The sequence below is a fragment of the Canis aureus genome, chromosome 24 (assembly GCF_053574225.1).
Source record: "Canis aureus isolate CA01 chromosome 24, VMU_Caureus_v.1.0, whole genome shotgun sequence".
Classification (NCBI taxonomy): Eukaryota; Metazoa; Chordata; class Mammalia; order Carnivora; family Canidae; genus Canis; species Canis aureus.
In genome coordinates this window covers 9,789,620-9,809,147 of record NC_135634.1, presented here as the reverse complement: position 1 = coordinate 9,809,147, position 19,528 = coordinate 9,789,620, and the positions used below count along the sequence as shown (strand labels likewise).

General features: G+C 40.6%; 1 protein-coding gene and 1 long non-coding RNA gene across 5 annotated transcripts in view; one reads left to right on the top strand and one right to left on the bottom strand.

The window, feature by feature from the left end:
* The window catches only part of B3GLCT (beta 3-glucosyltransferase), a 238,226-nt gene that overhangs the window by 93,265 nt on the left and 125,433 nt on the right, over positions 1-19,528 (top strand). Inside the window, exons 13-14 of the mRNA XM_077868187.1 lie at positions 4,961-5,080; positions 11,931-12,075. Of these exons, the coding sequence (XP_077724313.1) occupies positions 4,961-5,080; positions 11,931-12,075 (265 nt within the window). The remainder of the gene's footprint in view (positions 1-4,960; positions 5,081-11,930; positions 12,076-19,528) is intronic.
* Positions 4,116-18,198, bottom strand: LOC144295733 (uncharacterized). 4 transcript variants are annotated; one of them, XR_013362818.1, is made up of 5 exons: positions 17,634-18,198; positions 17,073-17,138; positions 14,300-14,371; positions 9,412-9,554; positions 4,116-4,352 (listed from the first exon to the last, which is right to left on the bottom strand). It is a non-coding gene; the product is annotated as an uncharacterized LOC144295733 (long non-coding RNA). The 4 variants fall into 4 exon arrangements; XR_013362821.1 differs by lacking the exon at positions 9,412-9,554; XR_013362820.1 differs by lacking the exons at positions 9,412-9,554; positions 14,300-14,371.

Below are 19,528 nucleotides of genomic sequence, written 5' to 3'. Positions count from 1 at the left end.
TCCACTTTGACTCCTTAAGACTCTACCTATCCCCCAAAAGAGGAAAGTGAAATTCTAGAACAGAAGAATTTATGATTAACAATTTAGAGAGGTGCTTGCTATCTCCACCTCTTGCACATGCATGGTGCTCATCAGGCTTGAGAAAGATTGAAATTTATTTAACCAATTAAAAAGAATCCAAAATTGACCAAGAAACAACTCTTTTCAGGGAACACTGATTAATATCATTAGAGAACTGAGGATTTTTGTGGAGACCTGGCAAGCTCTAGTTTAGAACACACAGTGGAAGGACTTTATAATGCATTTGTAAGTGATACAAGTTCTTCAAACATGGAAAAACTAGCCTTTTCAACATCAACCTTTGTCTCACCCTTGAAAAATATTTCTATGTTTTATTTTCCTGTGAAGTCTTTTTCTTCCTTCATCTTTATGGCAGCTGTAGTTGTAGGTGTTTTTGACTAGCTCCTGGATATTCTCATTGCCCTTTGTAAGCTATCTCGTTGACATATAACAAAGAAGTATGGGTTCCAGAGGTATAAATAGACATAAAAAGACAACTCATGTGCCCTTACTCAGGAGAAAACTGTGCATGGCTGTATGCAATAATTGGAAGGTTTCCTGGAAATCCTCACTGCCTAAATTCCCATTCCCCACCTGCCAGCCATGTGCCTGATGTGGATCTCATTTGTACCTCAAATATTCCATTTGTGGGGGTAAACTGGGTGGCACAGTCTGTTAAGTGCCTGACTCTTGGTTTCAGCTCAAGTCATGATCTCAGAGTCATGGGATCGAGCCCTGAGTCATGCTCTGCACTCAGCCCAGAGTCTACTAAAAGTTTCTCTTTCCCTCTCCCTCTGTCCCCCTCCCGACTCCCCATGTGCTCACTTGTGCACTCTCTCTAAAATCTTGAAAAAATTCCTTTTGGAATCCATTAAAAATTAAAAGATACTAAGTGTTAGAAAGTGGCAGAGGGTCAGTAATGTATTCTCCAGACTGAGAAGGTACTATAAAACCAAAAATGAAGCAAGCTTCTTCAAACCAGTCACAGTTTTATTCCTAGGGTAACTTACTGAGAGGCTGATGGACAGATGATCCAGGCTGAAACATGCTCTTATTCTCTACCCCTATTCTCAGCCTCTGTCTGGACCTTTCCCCTGCTCTTATGGAGTGAGGGACATGGTGGGGAGGTCATGGGTAATTATCTTAAGTGGTACCATCTGTGCACTAGAGGGGGGAACAAGGTGAAGTCCTCAAAATGGAGTCAGTGTTGTCAGCACTCCTACTCTCTCCACCCTTGACATCTTTATGGCCTAATCTTTGCACACCATTCTTTCACAGTGACCTTAGTACCAGACAGCAGGAGGTGACTTGTATCCTGGTGCCAGCAACAATATAGGAGCTTAACCAGTACTACTCCTTGATTTTTCAGGATTTCTCATTCTTGAGGGGGTAGGGGTGATGACCAGTCTAACTACTTCCTGCTGAAAAGGGGTGCAGATCAAGATTTGAGGAATGAAACTGCCTTGCATCAAACTGCAGAGATTCTGTTAGTACTAAGTTGAGCCCCCATCGTTTATGGAGCCATTATTTTGGATATATTTGCATATAGTCTTAGCATCTTTTTCTATTTTATAACAAGGGCAATTAGGTAAGTTCATTTGAAGAGCGGTTCTCATTTCAGGAGGTCGTCCTGCTGGTAGGCTTTCAAAGTCAGGCCTATAGTGTGCAATCTGTCAGGTAGAAAATAAGCCATATATGCAAGGAAACCAAAAGAATGCAGGGTCCAGCCTAGTTTTAGAGGTAAACAATCAGCATTCAAAGATAATCAGAACTAGAATCTAACACCCATTAAGACAAATTACTGAAAGAATTTTTTTCTCTCTAAAATCATACTCATTTTTTTAAAGATTTTTATTTATTTGAGAGAGAGGGAGAGAGCAGGAGAACACAAGCACTGGAGAGGGAGAAGCAGGCTGCCCATCCAGCAGGGACCCTGATGCAGGGCTGGACTCCAGGATTATGACTTGAGCCAACAGCAGCCACTTTAACCTATTGAGCCACCCAGGTGCCCCTAAAATAACCTTCATTTCTACAAAGGTAGCCAAATTCAGATTAACTTGTTTGTGGGGCACCTGGGTGGCTCAGATGGTTGGTTAAGCATCTAACTCTTGATTTTGATTCAAAATGTGGAGTCTGCTTGAGATTCTCTCTCCATTTCCCCTTTGCTTCTCCCTGCCCGCCTCCCCTTCAGCACCCCTTGCCACCAAAAACAAGATTAAGCTATTTGTAAAACAAGTCCAATTTTAACAAGCTTGCCTTAATTATTATTTTTAAGCCCAATTATTTACATAAATGCAGTAAGAATAGCAGCTGGTCATTAGGTTCTTTTTAAATCTGCTTTACTGGGACTTCTCATAAGGAATTTCAGATTGAGCCTTTAACAGCCTTTGGAGACTGCAAGCCAAGCCAAATACCTCCCATCAGACTCACCTGCAATCTGTTTAGCTTGGGTTACTTCCTCTCTTCTTCGAGTTCCCCCAAATACCTGTGGTTCCTGAGACTGACAGGAAATGATCTTCCTTAATCTCCTGGTAAGGCTCTGAGGAAGCCTGTAAGCAAGGGACCAGGCTGATTTTTTTCCAAGGGGCTTCCTTGGCTCCCTAAAACCAATCTTAGTTCCTTAAAGCTGTCTGGCCATATCAGAATCTATGCAGGTCTCTCTTAAATAGGACCTTCCAGTCACAGCCTTGATAATATAACCACCGTTTCAGTGATGTCCTGTTACAAGAACCATATTCTTATTGAACTTCTATAAATAACTATAATTGATTTCTCATTTTGTTGTTGCCACAGCTTCAGCCAAACCCTCTGGATGTGAACTTACATTCAACTCACATTTGGCATTAATATTTCTAAGGCCTTTTACTACCATTTTTGCCTTTATTTCTCCCAAAAAATTTAAGGTGTTTCTGTAGACAAGTGTGCATTCAGCCAGTGACTGTTAGAGCTAGTACAGTCTGTTGGTTAGTGCAAGATCAATAAATGATTAATTCCATATAGGGCCCTCTGGTTGGCCCCTCCTGCATGCATGAGAGGGCAACACTGGCCTAACTCCTGTCTCTAGGGGTAGGTGGTATCCACCCCTGAAATTCTGCCATTAGCAGAGGGGCCCTTGACAACACACCTGGCTTTTTAGAGCCTTCAAGGAAGTAAACTGCTTTCCCTTAGGCAATGCCTTCTAGAGGCTTAGCAAGACCCAACTGAGTTGTCTATATTTTCTCTTGGGGTCCCAGACAATATTAGATCTTGCTACCATTGTTTACAAGATCTTGATAGGCTTCTTTTCCACCACTTCATCATTGAGGGGATCCTTTATTTTTCTATTTTTCAATCTATTTACCTTTCAGTTTTGTGTAAGTTGGCTACTATAGTGGCTATCATAGCAGTGGGCTGTTTAGCCACAGGGACGAGAACAGATACTAAAGTCTGATACCCTGCCCTTGGGGCTGACTGTGAGATACGAACATTGATGTAAGAGAAAAGTAATTCTTCATTTGGGCCACCAAAATACTGGGTGTAAATGGTATGTTCCATCCTCGGTTCTTCCACAGGGGTCCAGTGCAATGGAGGGGAGGGAGTGTCCTTGTTAAGCCAGGTTTTAAGTGCCTGCAGGTCTCACCCATGCCTGCAGTATACAGTCTTGGTCACAAGGCAGGTTGAGCAGTGGCCTAGGCCATTTTTGACATCTTAGGAGTCCATTTACAATAATACCACCTCCTCCAGCATCCCACAGTCATAACACTCAAGCTGCCACCGCTTCTTGGCCCATTTGCTTCTCCACGATCTCAGGCATTTTTAGGGCATCTCCATATTCACACACTGGCCTGAAGTGCTCAAAATACATGGCCAAGTCTCCCCACAGGGTCGTGGCTAGCCAGCCTGGGATTTCCCGTGCATGGACCATGGGCTTCCCCCGGCTTGGCCGTTTCACCTATGGCTTGTTTCATTGTTGGTATCCTGCCCACTACTTCAAGCATTAGTAGGTGCAGGAGGGTCAATAAAGTATCTTCCAAGACTGAGAGGGCACTTTAATACCGAAAAAGGAAGCAAGCCACTCCATTCTGCTTACACAGTTTTATTTAGGGTAACTTAGTGATTGATGGTCAGTTGATAGGTCAGGACAGTAATATGTAGCCATTCTGTGCCACTCTCCAGCCCTTCATCCCTCAGGGCATGGCGGTGCTGTCTCAGGGTAGGTATCTAAAGTGGCGCCACTTGTGCACTACAGGTGAGGGCGAGATGGAGGGCCAAAGATGGAGTCAGTGTTGTTAGCACTCCTACACCAAGTACACCTGAAAAGATGTGGCAGTTAGTTCACACTCACTGGGAAACAGGACTGGTACACTGGCCACCTTTACTTCATTAATCTGCCACCCTGTTCACCCGACCTAGGCAGCTGTGTTCTGGCAGGAGCTTTTTAAAACTCAGCCTGGGGGCACCTGGGTGGATGAGCAGTTGAGCATCTGCCTTCAGCCCAGGATGTGATCCTGGAGTCCCGGATTTGAGTCCCACATTGGGCTCCCTGCATGGAGCCTGCTTCTCCCTCTGCCTGTGTCTCTGCCTCTCTCTCTCTCTGTCTCGAATGAATGAATGAATGAATAAAACCTTAAAAAAATAAAATTGAGGAGTAAGCCCCACGTTTTTTAGTTTTTCTCCTGTTTCTGGGAATATACAGCTTCCATCAATTTTTCTTTCCTTTTTTTAAAAAATGCATTTCTTCTGTAAATCACTTAAATTTCATTTCTAAGTGATTTCAGTAAAGTATTATACTATCAGTATATCTATATACAGACAATTATACATATGGAATAACCAGTGGGATGTAAGAATCACAGACTATTTACCATGAAAAGAGATTTTGAATTAAGTCCTTATTGCTTATGTTCCCTTTGGAATTTAGCATCTCCAGACTCCAGCACTTGCTTAGCTGTTACGACTCCAGTGAACCGGTGTTTCTGGGAGAGCGGTACGGCTACGGCCTGGGCACTGGCGGCTACAGCTACATCACGGGAGGAGGAGGGTAACTATGACCATAGTTTTCTGCAGATACTTTCAACATTAATTTCTGTTTCCATGATGTAGGGCTGGGTCTATGGTGGTGGGATCTGTCTTGATACCTAAGTGCTCTGTAAATGGCAGTTGTTTCTTTAACAGGAAAGTGAACAAACATTAAATTTACTAAATACAAAAAAAAAAAAAATCCATGGTAAAGACTATTTCACACCATGAAGAAATATAAATGGGTGTCAAGGTACTTGGTAGAAATGTCCCTATAGGAATGATTGCTTCTAGGTAGCCAATTATTTTTGATTGTTTAAATGGAAAAGAAATTTGGATATAGATTTTATTGCCAGAAAATAAGCCATTAGACTTTCAAATCATCTAGTGCTAATAAATCACATTTAGGAAGAGTCGTATAGAAGTTTAGACTTGGTATCAATTATAGTGATTTAAAGTTCATCAACAGGTATTTGTTGCATGCCCACTCTGTGCCAAAGCAACATTCTTGGCACTGGTGTATAAACCTCTGAAGGGTCGGGACTTGGTATTCTTACTTGGTAATCCCCTAGAGCATAATGGTTCCTGCTGCAGGACCTCAAGAGTCATGTTCCAGATGTTCTGGTTTGGTCTAGCTAATTCAGGGGTTAATATAGCTTGGATGTGGCTCTTTCCTAGTGATAACTAAGCCTGGGCAGGAATACTAATCTTTTTGAGCAGTGCCATGCCTCTACCTGACCTCATTAGCAACAGGGATGGGTGTCCATGTAGGCCTTTGATAAGACACCAAAGGGAAAGGCTATGGAGTACTGATCTCTTCATTTAAAAAAAAAGAAAAAAAAAAAAGGCTTGCAAGCTATGTGCTGCCTTATGGTAATGCATTTTGTTTTCAGTGGGTAAGGCTCTGGTGTTGTTTTTGGATCAGGGCATGGTATCTGTTGAGTAAGAACTCCTTACCTTTGAAAGGGATCTTATTTGAATATGGGTTTATATATTTTGTAGCACATGGGTGTTTGTATACTTTTAACACAGAAGTGACTTGTGTCAAGAAAACTATTTTGTTGTCTTCCTTGCCTGTTGGATTTCAGTGTTATTTCTGAGACTGGCCTGTGATGCCTGAAGTGGCACTTGACCTCGCCTAGCCAGTATTGTCTCATCACTCCAGTTGGTTGCTCATTCACTCCACAAGCCTAGTGAGTGCAGGAATAGGGGATGCAAACAAAAGCCATGGGAGCTCCTTCCTTCCCTATGATCAGGCTAGGCCAGATCAGCAAATACCCTGCATGAGAGTCACTGATCCCTTTCCTAGGCCTGTGGTGGCTAAAGACAGCATCTTTAGCCTTTTATACGTTCAACTTCTTTCTACCTTGCCTACCATGGACTTTCTACTGCCTCCAGTTTTCCCATCTTAAAACTCCTTCCTGCCACCACACCCTCCCTCTTCTCCCCCTCAGATCATCTTAAGAACTCATCTTTTCTGCTTCCCCAGCCCACACTTCCATCTGGCCCCCACACTTGGCCTTCCACCTAAACTATCCTGCTGGGGTCTCTGGCGGTGTCCATGGAGCCAAATCCAGTGGCTCAATTCCAGTTTTTCTCAGCAGCCTTTGACAAAGGTGACTGCTTACTCCTTGAAATGCTCCTTTCTCTTGCTTTCCAGAACAGTGTCCTATCCTTGTGTATTCCTGCCGTTCCCATTATTCCTTCTCAGTTTCCTTTTCCTATCCCTTAAATGACTGTGTTTTCCAGGCATCTTCTCCAGTGTCTCTTCTTTTCTTGATCTGTATTCTCCTTTGTGATCTTATCCACCCCTACGACTATGCTGAAAGCCCCCAAACTTCTATCCCCAGACTACAACTCTCTTCTGACCTCTGGACTCCTACCTCCACCTACCAGAGGCCGTGTTCACTGGGGTGAGTCACAGAACATGAGACCCAGCACTCCATCCTGACCTCATCTTCTGACTCTGACCCCTGATTTAGTGTTTTTCTGGTAGTCTCACCTCAGGGAAGACATGCAGTCACAAGTTCCTGCCCCAGAGACCTGTGAGTCTGCTTTATGTTTCTCCTCCTTATCCCCCAGGACCTTGCAGTCAATCTAGTCACTTTTGTCTCCTAAATACCACTTCTGTCCCCACTTCTCCAGGTCTAGTCTGGGTCACACCACCTCTCCCACATGTGCTCCTGCCACAGTGAGATTCAGATTCCAACAGGAGTCATGCTGGTCTGGGAACAGGCCTCATTTTAATCACTGTCAGTTTGCCAGGTCCACAGCCTGCTTAGATGCTGCTGAGGCCACTGCCATGGGGCCGATGTCTCTAGCTGGTCTCCTTCCTCCTGCCCTTTGACCCACCTTGTCCCTGAAGTTGCCACTGCTTGCTGCCCACCTGAGAAGGATTCCTCTCTCTAGAAATTAGTTCTTCCGGATTTCATACCATCCATCTCTTCAATAATTCCATAGGTTAATGTGATTTTAATTTTATTTGATTTTTTTTTGTTTTTTTTTTTGGTATTACCATGGGAAATGAAAGTCTTTTGCATTCTTTTATAACCTCCTGTTACCTTTAGGATAAAGTCCAAATTCCTCATTTGGACTTACCAGGCCTCTCATGACCTTGGCAGATGCTGTTTTACTTTTCTAGCCTCGTTTGTGTGCACTGTCATCTTAAAGAGTTCCTGAACTTACTTCAGCTCCTCAGAGGCATTTCTTCTTTTCTCTTCCTCCAAGACTGGCATCTACTGGTCTCTACATAGCACTGTGTCTCCTCCCCAACTTTCTGTCCTTGTCACCCTGCTCATCCTTCTCTTTTTTTGGACATAATATAGCTATCATTTATTCCTGGAAGCCGTTGGCCTAGTCTTGCTTCTCAAATCTGGGTTTGATGCCTTTCAAATGTACTTTCGTAGCATATTATGCAAACCATTATCATTTAATTGCCTATTTACCTTTCTACTTTCCACCTAAATTATGAATTATTTGAAGGCAGCACCTGTGTCTCATTTCTCATTATATCCTCACTTCCTAGCATAGAGACTCATTTTTTACAAGATACAATGAATAAATGAATAAACAAATGCATGAACACAGACTTGATCTGTATATAACTAACGACCAGTATAATGTTTTGTTTTTAATAGCATTTTTACAAAGATGCAGAAACATTCATCATGAGATCATCTCATATCAACCTTTGAAAAAAGTTGCAGACACAATGTTAAATGATTTCTCAGTAGACTTATGATTTTTTTTTTTTTTTGTAAACAGCAAGCCAGGATCAATTAATGGCTTATAAAATCTATGAATGGATCATGACCATCATTTAAAAATGATAACATATAAAATGGAATAGAATAAAATAGATATATCATAGTGTATCACATGTAGCAAGGATATGTATTGTGAAATTTTGTTTCAGTTTTATACACACAGCACATATAAATGGTTGTAGTATGAAATGTGTTTGTGTTCTCTCTGGTTCACAGTCAAGTTAAGTTTTTGTAAAGCCTTGCCTTGAACCATCTCTCTTAAGCCCCACTAAGCAGAGCTGAATTGGGAGTATAGACTCCATAGTGCTTTACATGTAGGTACTCTGTATTGTTTGGAAAATGAGACCTTTGCATTATTTGAAGCCAGTTGTCTGGTGTTCACTTCTTTGCTTCCTCCTTGGATATTTGGGTGTCTGCAGATAGTTTATTCAATAACTGCTTTCCTTTTTGCAATACTTACCTCTGTCTGAGTAGGAAGCTGGCTCTGGATGTCATTATTATTCTCTCTGGCAGCCTCCTTGGAAGAGGCTGAAGGCAGTGTTCTCTAGAGAGAGCCCTGGCTTGCTCATCTTCTGGAAGACCAAAAGCAGTGGGCATCTTTCTTTGTTTCTTTGTTTCTTTCTTTGTTTCTTTTCTTTCTTCTTTCTTTCTTTTCTTTCTTTCTTTCTTTCTTTCTTTCTTTCTTTCTTTCTTTCTTTCTTCTTTCTTTTCTTTCTTTCCTTTTCCTTTCCTTTTCCTTTTCCTTTTCCTTTTCCTTTCCTTTCCTTTACTTTCTTTTTCTTTTCTTTTTCTTTTCTTTTTCTTTTTTCTTTTCTTTTCTTTCTTTCTTTCTTTCTTTCTTTCTTTCTTTCTTTCTTTCTTTCTTTCTTTCTTTCTTTCTTTTCTTTCTTTCTTTAGTGGGCATGTTTCTGATGCAGTTTATCTTCTGTATGTGCTCTTGATCCGCATGCATGGCCTTAGGCAAGCTCCAGTCTCCCGTTTCAGTCTTTCTTATGCTTAAAATTAGTGTGTTGTATATTAAAAGAAATCACTTAGAGCCTCTCAACATCTTTTTAATATTTAAAAGTTGGCATACGAACAGACATACCATGATGTGTCTAGTAAAAAAACCGTCTTCCATTTTGTGGGACAACTCTTCATTTTGAAATAACTCATCAGCATAGTTATAACCAGGTGTTATTAGAGGCTCTTGTGTATTTATTCTGTGTGCATAACTGATGTAAGACTGTTCTGTGTATGGAAAAACAGAAAAAAATTACTAATAAAGATTTTATGCTTCCATTTTATCTTCCTATAAGGCTAACTTTTTAGAGAGTGGGCCAAAATAAAAGAATGGGCTTTCCCTTTCTTTCTCATTCTATTACATGGTGACAAAAGAAAAAAAAAAGTAAACTCTTTTTATTTAAATTTAGTTCAAGATAAACAAGATTACAGCTCTGAAATACAAGTACAGCAGCCCTTGAACAGTTGGGTTTGAATTGGGTAGGTTGGCTTACATGTGGGTTTTTTTTTTTTCCGATAAATACAGTACTATAAATGTATTTTCTCTTCCTTATGATTTTCTTAATAATACTTTCTTTTCCATACTTCACTTTATTGGTAGGAATACAGTTTATAATACATGTAACATACAGTGTGTTAACTGAGTATGTTATCAGTAAGGCCAAGAGTAGGCTATTGGTAGGTAACTTTTAGGGGAGTCAAAAGTTAGCATCAGATTTTTTATTTTCAGCATCAGATTTTAAATTGCACATGGGGCTGGCCCTTCACACTGCATTGTTCAAGGTCAACTGCAATATACTTAGGAAATTCCCCTGTAGTATCAGATGGATGTGGCAAGGGCAGTGTCTGTCTCCTGTCCCCTTACATAGATCCTTTTCCTGGGGTCAGGTAGATGAGCCAGATTTTGACTCAGCACAAAGGTGCTATCCAGTTGCTGGGAGGCACTGAGACTCTGAGAGAAAGAGGATTTCTGGTGAGTTTTCAAATGTGCAGGTTTCCTTTTGGGACAGTTCATAAGAACTGTTTCTTCTTTTGGTACAGAACCATTCTCTTATATCAGCTTAAATAAAGAGCTTCTTTTTCCTCTTGTCTGGTCTTGTTTCATCCTGTCCTCTGGCATCTTAGCCAGGGCAGAGCAACTGCCATGTGTGTGGTTATCCTGCCAGCACTTGCCCACTAACGTTAAACTACACTGACCTGAGCCCAGCTGAGTGTGGAACCAACATTTTGCATCAGGGATTGTACTCAAGGTCTTTGTCCCGTTTTCCTTCACACTATATATAGAACTCCTTCCCCCCACAGGAAGACGATCTTTATAAAGGCAGCTTAATTCTCACTTATTTGATGCATCAAATTCTAGTGAGTGCTTGCTGTATGCAAGGCCCTGCATTTGGCTCTGGGAACATGTGGATAAACTGTAGACAGTTTTGCCTTCAAGGAAGTCATGGCTTATTGGGGATGAATTTGTGAACCATATTAGTCCTTTTAGCCCTATCGGCTATTGGATTATTCATAATATGAGAAAATCCATTACTGCCATAGGGCCAGAATGGTCCTATATTTTAGGACCAATATGCCTTTTAAAAAGAGGATTTATTGCAGGTACTTGGTACAAAAAGTGTTGGAAAGGACCTAAGGAATAAAACGGTGCAGGTGGCTCTACCTAGAGCTTGGTAATTCTAGAAAGCTACTACTGCCCCAAAGGATGGAAGAGCAAAGCAAAGGCTGTATCCTGGAGCCCATTCATGTGGGTTGCTGTGGCTGCTCATGCTGTTAGGACACCACACTGCATTTGAGGCAGTCACAGGACTGGCTCTCCACTGCTACTGTGTTTCTGCCATTAACACTCTGCTGCCCACCATCTTCTGCCTCTGCCAGAGACCACCAGAGCCAGAAGTAGATGGCTTCGCCCAGTGTAGTGCCTCTCATTGTCAGATTGAAACCAGGTCTTAGCTGGCAAGGGAGTCTGAAAAATACTGTTTTAAAATTTCTAGCCTCTTGCAAATCTGAGGAGGGTACAGAAAGGCAGGACCATGCATGAGTTCCACAAGAAAGTACCGAACATACCAGGTCAAGTATCATCATAGTACTGTTTGAGGTAGACCAGTCTCTCCTTCTCTCTGTCTCCTTTTTCTTTCTGAAAATCACCTAAGTAAGCTTCTGTAGACTGGAATCACTTGGACAATGCACAGTGGTTTCAGTTAGATTTGATTTCAATGTCAGTCATCACCTGTATGAGTGAGGTTTACCTGGGCCCATCTACGTGCTGGGATTGTTGGTGGATGTTGTTATTGATCTCACTAAGAGTGTGAAAACTAAAGAACTATTCTAATTTTCCATTGACATGTTAGGAAAAGAACATTGTATAGAACATTGTATAGTATTCATTTGTAAGAAATATGCAAAAAAATAAAATTACCTATTAGATAGTAAACACTTCTTCAAAGTAAATTTTCCTTTCACAGAAAGCACAGAACACTTCCCCAGAATAACTATTAACATCTTTACCAGGAATGTATCCTCTGAACTATATTTCTTTATGTAGATTAAAGGTCTTGAGATGCTGCTTACTGTAACCCTTTGCTCTGCCTGGCTTCCCATTAGAATGGTCTTCAGCAGAGAAGCAATCAGGAGACTTCTTGCCAGTAAATGTCGCTGCTACAGCAATGATGCTCCCGACGATATGGTCCTAGGCATGTGCTTTAGCGGGTTGGGAATCCCTGTGACACACAGCCCTCTCTTCCATCAGGTGAGAACAATGTTTTTATTCCTACCTCAGAGGGAGAGGGGGATTTTCTTTTCACTTTAAGGTCCTATTTCATTTCCTTCACATATTCTCTGGAAACAATCTTAAAAACAATGTGGAAATGTTCAAGGGGGGCATCCTTAACAGACCTCTTTGTCCAGAGGATTGATGCTGTACCATGCACAGCAGGAAGATGGAAGGCAGAAATCTCTAGAAAACAAAATGGGGTTTGACTGGTGTCCTTGAATACAGGGCCAAGGGAAAGCTGTTCTTTTTTCCCCCTTTATTTTTGAGTTAAAAAATTGGTGGCATTTAAAAATTATTAAATGCTATCTGGAAATATACAGGAATGACCTAATATTTCTTGCTATATATATGCCACCACATGTATGTAATTCTATACTGTCCGCAGTTTTTTTTTTTTTTAAGATTTATTTATTTATTCAGAGAGAGAGAGAGGCAGAGACACAGGCAGAGGGAGAAGCAGGCTCCATGCAGGGAGCCTAACGTGGGACTTGATCCTGGGTCTCCAGGATCACACCCTGGGCTGAAGGCGGCACTAAACCGCTGTGCCACCGGGGCTGCCCCTGTCTGCAGTTTTTACGCTGTCCGTTGATTGCCTTTTTATTGGGCTTTCTCCCCGTTGGTTGCTATTAAGCTGAGTGGCTAAGCTCTTTTAAGCTTTAATTTAGTATCTCAATGAGCATATAATCTGGGGGTGGTTGTAGTCTAAGATGATGTGTACCAGAGATGGTTGGTACTAATAACTTTACCATACTGCACTTTGGAGAAGGGAATCCTCTGAACTATTTTTTGTAGTTTTTAAGAATCATGTCAGTGAATGTTCTGATGTTGTAAGGATAAATAATGTCTTATTTAGTAACCAGTAGCAAATGCTATCATGGCAATATAGAAAATTGAACATGACATAAAAGCACTCTAGGAAATAACTTGAACAATGCAAAGAAAGTATGTGCATTATCAAAAAAGGCAGGATCCATTTCTGCATCTCAACCACAAGGGAAGATGGAAACAGACCTTTCATAATAAGATGTCTATGAGAAACCTTCATTGGTACCAGTCAGGAGTACTTGTCCATCTTTTAGAATCTTGAGAGATCTTACCCGTTTTAAGCCTATGTGTTGTGTTACGGGATGACTTAGAGAAGCAAGTTATTTTCTCTTGCTCTCTCTCTTGCTCTATCTTATAGTGTTTCACTTCTAGAAAAGGAAGGGCAATTAAAACTATTGGTGTATAAGGGGAATGATTGTTAATAAGGCAGTGTTAGATTTTTATAGTGGCCTTTTTCACTAAGGGAAGAATATGCTAGTAAAGAAAATGATAAAGAGAAAAGAAAAAAGGAAAATACTCTCTAAGCAAAAATCCTTTGAAGATAATTTAAAAATGGAAAAAGGTGTCATTTCCCAGACATAAACTCTTGATTTCTCTATTTTGCATAATAAATTTTAAATCTTTCCAAAATCGTAAAATATGCTTAAAACTTATGCTCCCCAACAGATACCACTATATCTTTTAATTCTTAAGCCTCTTTTAGGGAGTTTGCTATGATTTCAAAATTATTTCCCATGTATAATGCTGAACAGTGATCCAAACAGTGTATTTGTTCATATTGAGAAATACATTTGAGGCAAAAAGATAAAAATCTAAGATTCCTGAAGAGTTAGAGATAGAGTGGGCTTTGGGAAACAATCTCAGATACAAAAAGTTGCCTGGGACACTTTCCTTATCTTTTTAGTCAGGGAAAGTTACTGTGAAATCATAGGCTTAGAAGGGGATTTAAGGAATGTGTAGTATGTCCTTTTATTAAAAACAAAGGATCTAGCGCATGTGATTTTCTGTTCTTCCAAAATTATGTGCCACCAATTCATTCATATGGCAGCATGCCATGGCTAGTGAATCCTCTGTGCAAAATTATCAAAATACTTATTTCAGGAGAAGCATTTATTCCTGAAAAACTGCTATAGTTTCAGTAAGTCCAACAGAGTAGGAGGCTTTCGGAAGCCTTTCTGCCTGAAGCCCTCCCAGCCTTCACCTCCCCATCCATCCCAGCTTGGAGAGAGGAACAACAATTTGGCCTGGCTGAGGAAAATGGCAGCTTTGCTGTCAGAGGGGGTGGACTTGATGTGGGTAGGGAGAGATAAAAACCTATAGATATGTCAGCTAAAATAGTCAAACTTGGTAGGAAACAATTAAGAAAAACCTGTACCTTTATGGGCCTGAGGTTGCAGTCTCAGATATGGTAAAGGGTATCTACACCAGAAATTTAATACATAGTACCCTGGAAATAAGAGAGAAATAGAAAGGCTATAAAGCTCTCCACAATTCTCTGACCTGGTGGGAAACCATGTGCATGCACATGGACCACTGGATGAGTCTAGCAGAAAGTAAAAGTAAAATCCAAGCCATGTTTGAGAACCCACCGAAGCTTTGAATGCACTTTCCAGCCCAGGTAGAAGCCTGATGGGCTTGAGCGTAACCTCTTCCTATATCATAAGTTGGCCACAAACTATTTAAGCACAGGGGTGACCTCTAGTAAGCTAAGCTACAAGATAAAAGTAAGAACTAAAAGTTGAGTGGAGATATCAGTAGCCACACATTGCAGTGAGAATGATCCCACAGTGTAAATCCAGGCAAGTTACTTTTTATAAGGAATTTTTAAAATTTTTTAAAATTTATTTACGATAGTCACACACACAGAGAGAGAGAGAGAGAGAGAGAAAGAGAGACAGAGACATAGGCAGAGGGAGAAGCAGGCTCCATGCACTGGGAGCCTGATGTGGGACTCGATCATGGGTCTCCAGGATCACGCCCTGAGCCAAAGGCAGGCGCCAAACCGCTGCGCCACCTAGGGATCCCTACTTTTTAAAATGTAGTAAAAATAGATTTGTTGTTAGAATACATTTTCAAAATAATCAACTTCCAACAAATTATCATGAGACAAAGCAGAGAGATATACTGAGGCAAAAATGTAGAAATAGAAACGGACTCTGAGTGGGACCAGATATTGGAGTTGATAGACAAAGGCTTCAAGAAGCTAATAAAATTAAAGTCCTAGAATCAAAGGGCAATATGAGGAGAATGACTCAACAAATGGTAAATCTTAATAAAAAATAGGAACTATGATTAAAAGCTAATGAATGGTTATGGAATAACATGGGAATGGTTGTAAAACCAAATAATTGAGACATTATCTGGGCAGACATAATAGTAGATTTAAGATGGCAGAAGAAACAATGAATTTGAAGGCAGATCAATAGAAATTACCCAGTCCAGAGAATGGAGACAAAAATAACTAAAGAAAAATGAACAGAGCATTAAAATACTTTAAAGTATACCAACATACATTCGATGGGAGTTCTAAAAAGTGACTAGAGAGAGAATTGGATTGAAAATTTTTTTCAAAAAAAAAAAAATAAAAAAAAATTTTTTTTCAAAGAAATAAGGTTGAAGTTTCCCAAATGTGATGAAAAACATTAATGTATAGCTCTAGAAGGCTCAACAAAGCTCAAGTAGGATAATCATGAAAAGAATCATACACTGACATGTTATAGTCAAACTGTTGAAAGATGGTGAAAAGTGAAAGTCTTAAAAACAACAGAAAACCTAATGCAAAGGGAAAGAAAAAATATAGTTACTGGCTAATTTCTCATTAAAAATAATAGAAGCCCAAAGGCAGAAGTCCCAAAAGAAACCAATCAACTAATGATTCTATATCCAATAAAACTATCTTTCACAAATGAAAGTGGAATAAAGATATCTGCAAGTAAACGAAAAGTGAGATAAATCTTTGCTAGTAAAACTTCCCTACACAAGAAAACTAAAGGAAATCCTTTGGGCTGAGAGGAAACAGCACATGGTAATTCGAATATACTGAATGAATGGAAGAATACTGGATAGGGTTAATATGGAGAAAAATATAAAAGATTGTGTTTCTGTATACATATACATATATATGTACACATATATATATGTGCATATATATAATTAAAAGAAGAAAAGTGTGTGTATAAGCACACATAAACATACATATTTTCTCTCTTAATTTCTTTAACAGACATAACATTGTTTAAAGCAATAATTATAACCCTATTGTTGGGTTTATAACAGATAAATGCAATATATATGATGATAATAGTGCAAAGGCAGGGGAAGGAAATGAAGCTCTATTATAGCAGTTGATTTTATCGATTCAATTCAATTTTTTAAAGATTTTATTTATTTATTCATGAGAGACATGGAGGGGGGAGAGAGAGAGAGAGAGAGAGAGAGAGAGACAGGCAGAGGGAGAAGCAGGCTTCCTGCAAGGAGGCCAATGTGGGACTCGAGCCCAGATCCCAGGATCACTCCCTGAGCCAAAGGCAGACGCTCAACTGCTGAGCCCCCCAAGGCATCCCTGATTCAATTCAATATTAACTTAAGTTAAAGATGCATATTGTATCCTTGGAGCAATCTCTGAGAAAATGATTTTCAATATATAGCTTAAAATATCAATACAGGGATTTAAATGTACACTAAAAGATTTTGTTTAACAAAAAAGTCAATAAAGGAGAAACAGGGGGGCAAAACACATGAGACATAGAAAATAAATGGCAAAATGACTGATAAAAATATAGATATATCAATTATAACATTAAATATCAATGGACTAAACTCCTTTAGTCAAAGGCAGATATTGTCAGGTTGTATGAAAAGCAAGATTTGACTATATGTTGTCTATAAGAGTCCAGTACACTTTAGATTCATAGACACAAATAGGTTGAATGTATAAGGATGGGAAACACAATATGTTACGCTATGTGAAACACAATAGACTTTAAGAAGAGGACTATTATTAGAGAGACATTTTATAACCAAATGTGAGTACATTAAGAAGATACGATAATTATAAATGTATATATATACACCTAACAGACCTTCAGATACATGAAACACAAATGGACAGAATTGAAATGAGAAATGGACAAATACTAACTACTTACCTGACACAGAATGTTTTATCTGACAAGAGCAGAATGCACATTCTTTCCAGGTGTTCATGGAATGTTCTAAAGGATAGGTCATATGCTAGATAATAAAACAATCTCAATAAATTTTAAAGGATTAAAACATACAAAATATATCCTCCCAGCAATGCAATGAAATTAGAAATCAACAGAAAAAAATAGAATTTCCAAATATTTGGAAATTATACAACACATTAAAATAACCCTGGGTCAAAAAAGAAATCATAAGGAAAATTGGAAAATATCTTGAATAAAAATGAAAAAAAATAACAAAAGTATTTAGCATAGCTATATAGGGAATGGAAGGAAATTTATAGTTTTTAAACATACTAGAAATGGATAATGGTATTAAATCATTAAAGATCTACAGTGAAAAATGAATATTATCATTCAAATAGCTATATAGGGATTCGAGGGAAATTTATAGTTTTAAACATACTAGAAATGGATGTTCTTAGCGGGGCGGAGGCGGGGGGGGGGGGGGGCAAGATGGCAGAGGAGTAGGGTCCCCAAGTCTTCTGGCCCCATGCAACTTACCTAGATAACTTTCAAATCATCCTGAAAACCTACGAATTTGACCTGAAATTTAAAAAGAGAACAGCTGGAATACTACAGAGAGAAGAGTTTGCACTTCTAATAACAAGGTAGGAAGACGGAAAAAAAAAAAAAATCAAGTTGGGGAGGCCCCCACCCCCACCCTGCGAGATGCTGGTCTAAGAGGGGCGGCAAGAACCTCCCGGACAGGAGAGCCCAGCCCCGGAGAAGCAGGAGCTTTAAAAATCCGTACTGGAGTCTTCCTGGACGGAAAGGCACTCTCAAGGAGCTCGGGCAGGATTCCAGGAGGGGCAGTGGAGCTCCCAGGTTCCCGGGGTCACTGACAGAGGAACACACCGCAGGCTGAGCTCGGTAAAGGGCTGAAGCATGCCCGGTGGGGCCTCGGGAGCAGCTCAGGCAGCGGCTCCATTTGGAGGGGGTTGCGTGGCCCCAGGAGCACAATGCCAGCAGCACAGGCCCCGGATCCCACGGTGCCAGGGGACACAGCCCAGGATCTTGCGCTCCACCGGGACAGACAGAGGCGGAGAGGGCACAGGACAGTGAGGACGCTCTTGCCGCCATATGCCCCCGAGCTGTGCAGGTCAGTACCCCCACCCCCACCCCGCCCCGGAGAGCATCCAAGCCAGTGCAGACTGGGAGACTAGTAGTTACTCCGAGAGCTGACTCCAGAGATGGAGAGCTGGCTTTAAAGATGATGGAGAGCTGGCTGCCCGTGGTGTTGTTCCTCCTGGTGTCACCTGTGCCTGGGAGAGGCGGGGCTGCCAGGGGACAGGGGCCTCACAGCTCCCACTGAGCCCACCACCTGGCACGGGGTGGGGCAGCACCCCCAGGTGCACACACCTGAGAATCAGCGCAGCAGGCCCCTCCCCCAGAAGACCAGCTGGAAGGACAGGGGAAGAGCAAGCAAGTTTTGGCCAAGCAGCGCTGGAAAGCTCCAGGGGAAGTCGAGGGATTTCCAGTATATAGAACAAGAGGATATCCTTCCTAGTTTTTTTTGTTTCTTTGTTTTGTTTTTTTCTTAGTTTTTTCTTCCTTTTTCCAGTACAACTCGTTTTTAGCCACTCTGCACTGAACAAAATGACTAGAAAGAAGAACTCCCCACAAAAGAAAGAATCAGAAACAGTACTCTCTGCCATAGAGTTACAGAATTTGGATTACAATTTGATGTGAGAAAACCAATTCAGAAACACAATTATAAAGCTTCTGGTGGCTCTGGAAAAAAGCATAAAGGATTCAAGAGACTTCATAACTGCAGAATTTAGATCTAATCAGGCTGAAATTAAAAATCAATTAAATGAGATGCAGTCCAAACTGGAGGTCCTAATGACAAGGGTTAATGAGGTAGAAGAAAGAGTGAGTGACATAGAAGACAAGTTGATGGCAACGAAGGAAGCTGAGGAAAAAAGAGAAAAACAATTAAAAGACCATGAGGAAAGGTTAAGGGAAATAAATGACAGCCTAAGAAGGAAAAATCTACGTTTAATTGGGGTTCCAGAGGATGCTGGAAGGGACAGAGGACCAGAAAGCACATTTGAACAAATCATAGCTGAGAATTTCCCTAACTTGGGGAGGGAAACAGGCATTCAGATCCAGGAGATAGAGAGACCCCCTCCCCCCAAAATCAATAAAAACCATTCAACACCTTGACATTTAATAGTGAAACTTGCAAAGATAAAGAGAAAATCCTTAAAGCAGCAAGAGACAAGAGATCCCAAACTTATATGGGGAGAAATATTAGATTAACAGCAGACCTCTCCACAGAGACCTGGCAGGCAAGAAGGGGCTGGCAGGATATATTCAGGGTCCTAAATGAGAAGAACATGCAGCCAAGAATACTCTATCCAGCAAGGCTCTCCTTCAGAATAGAAGGAGAGGTA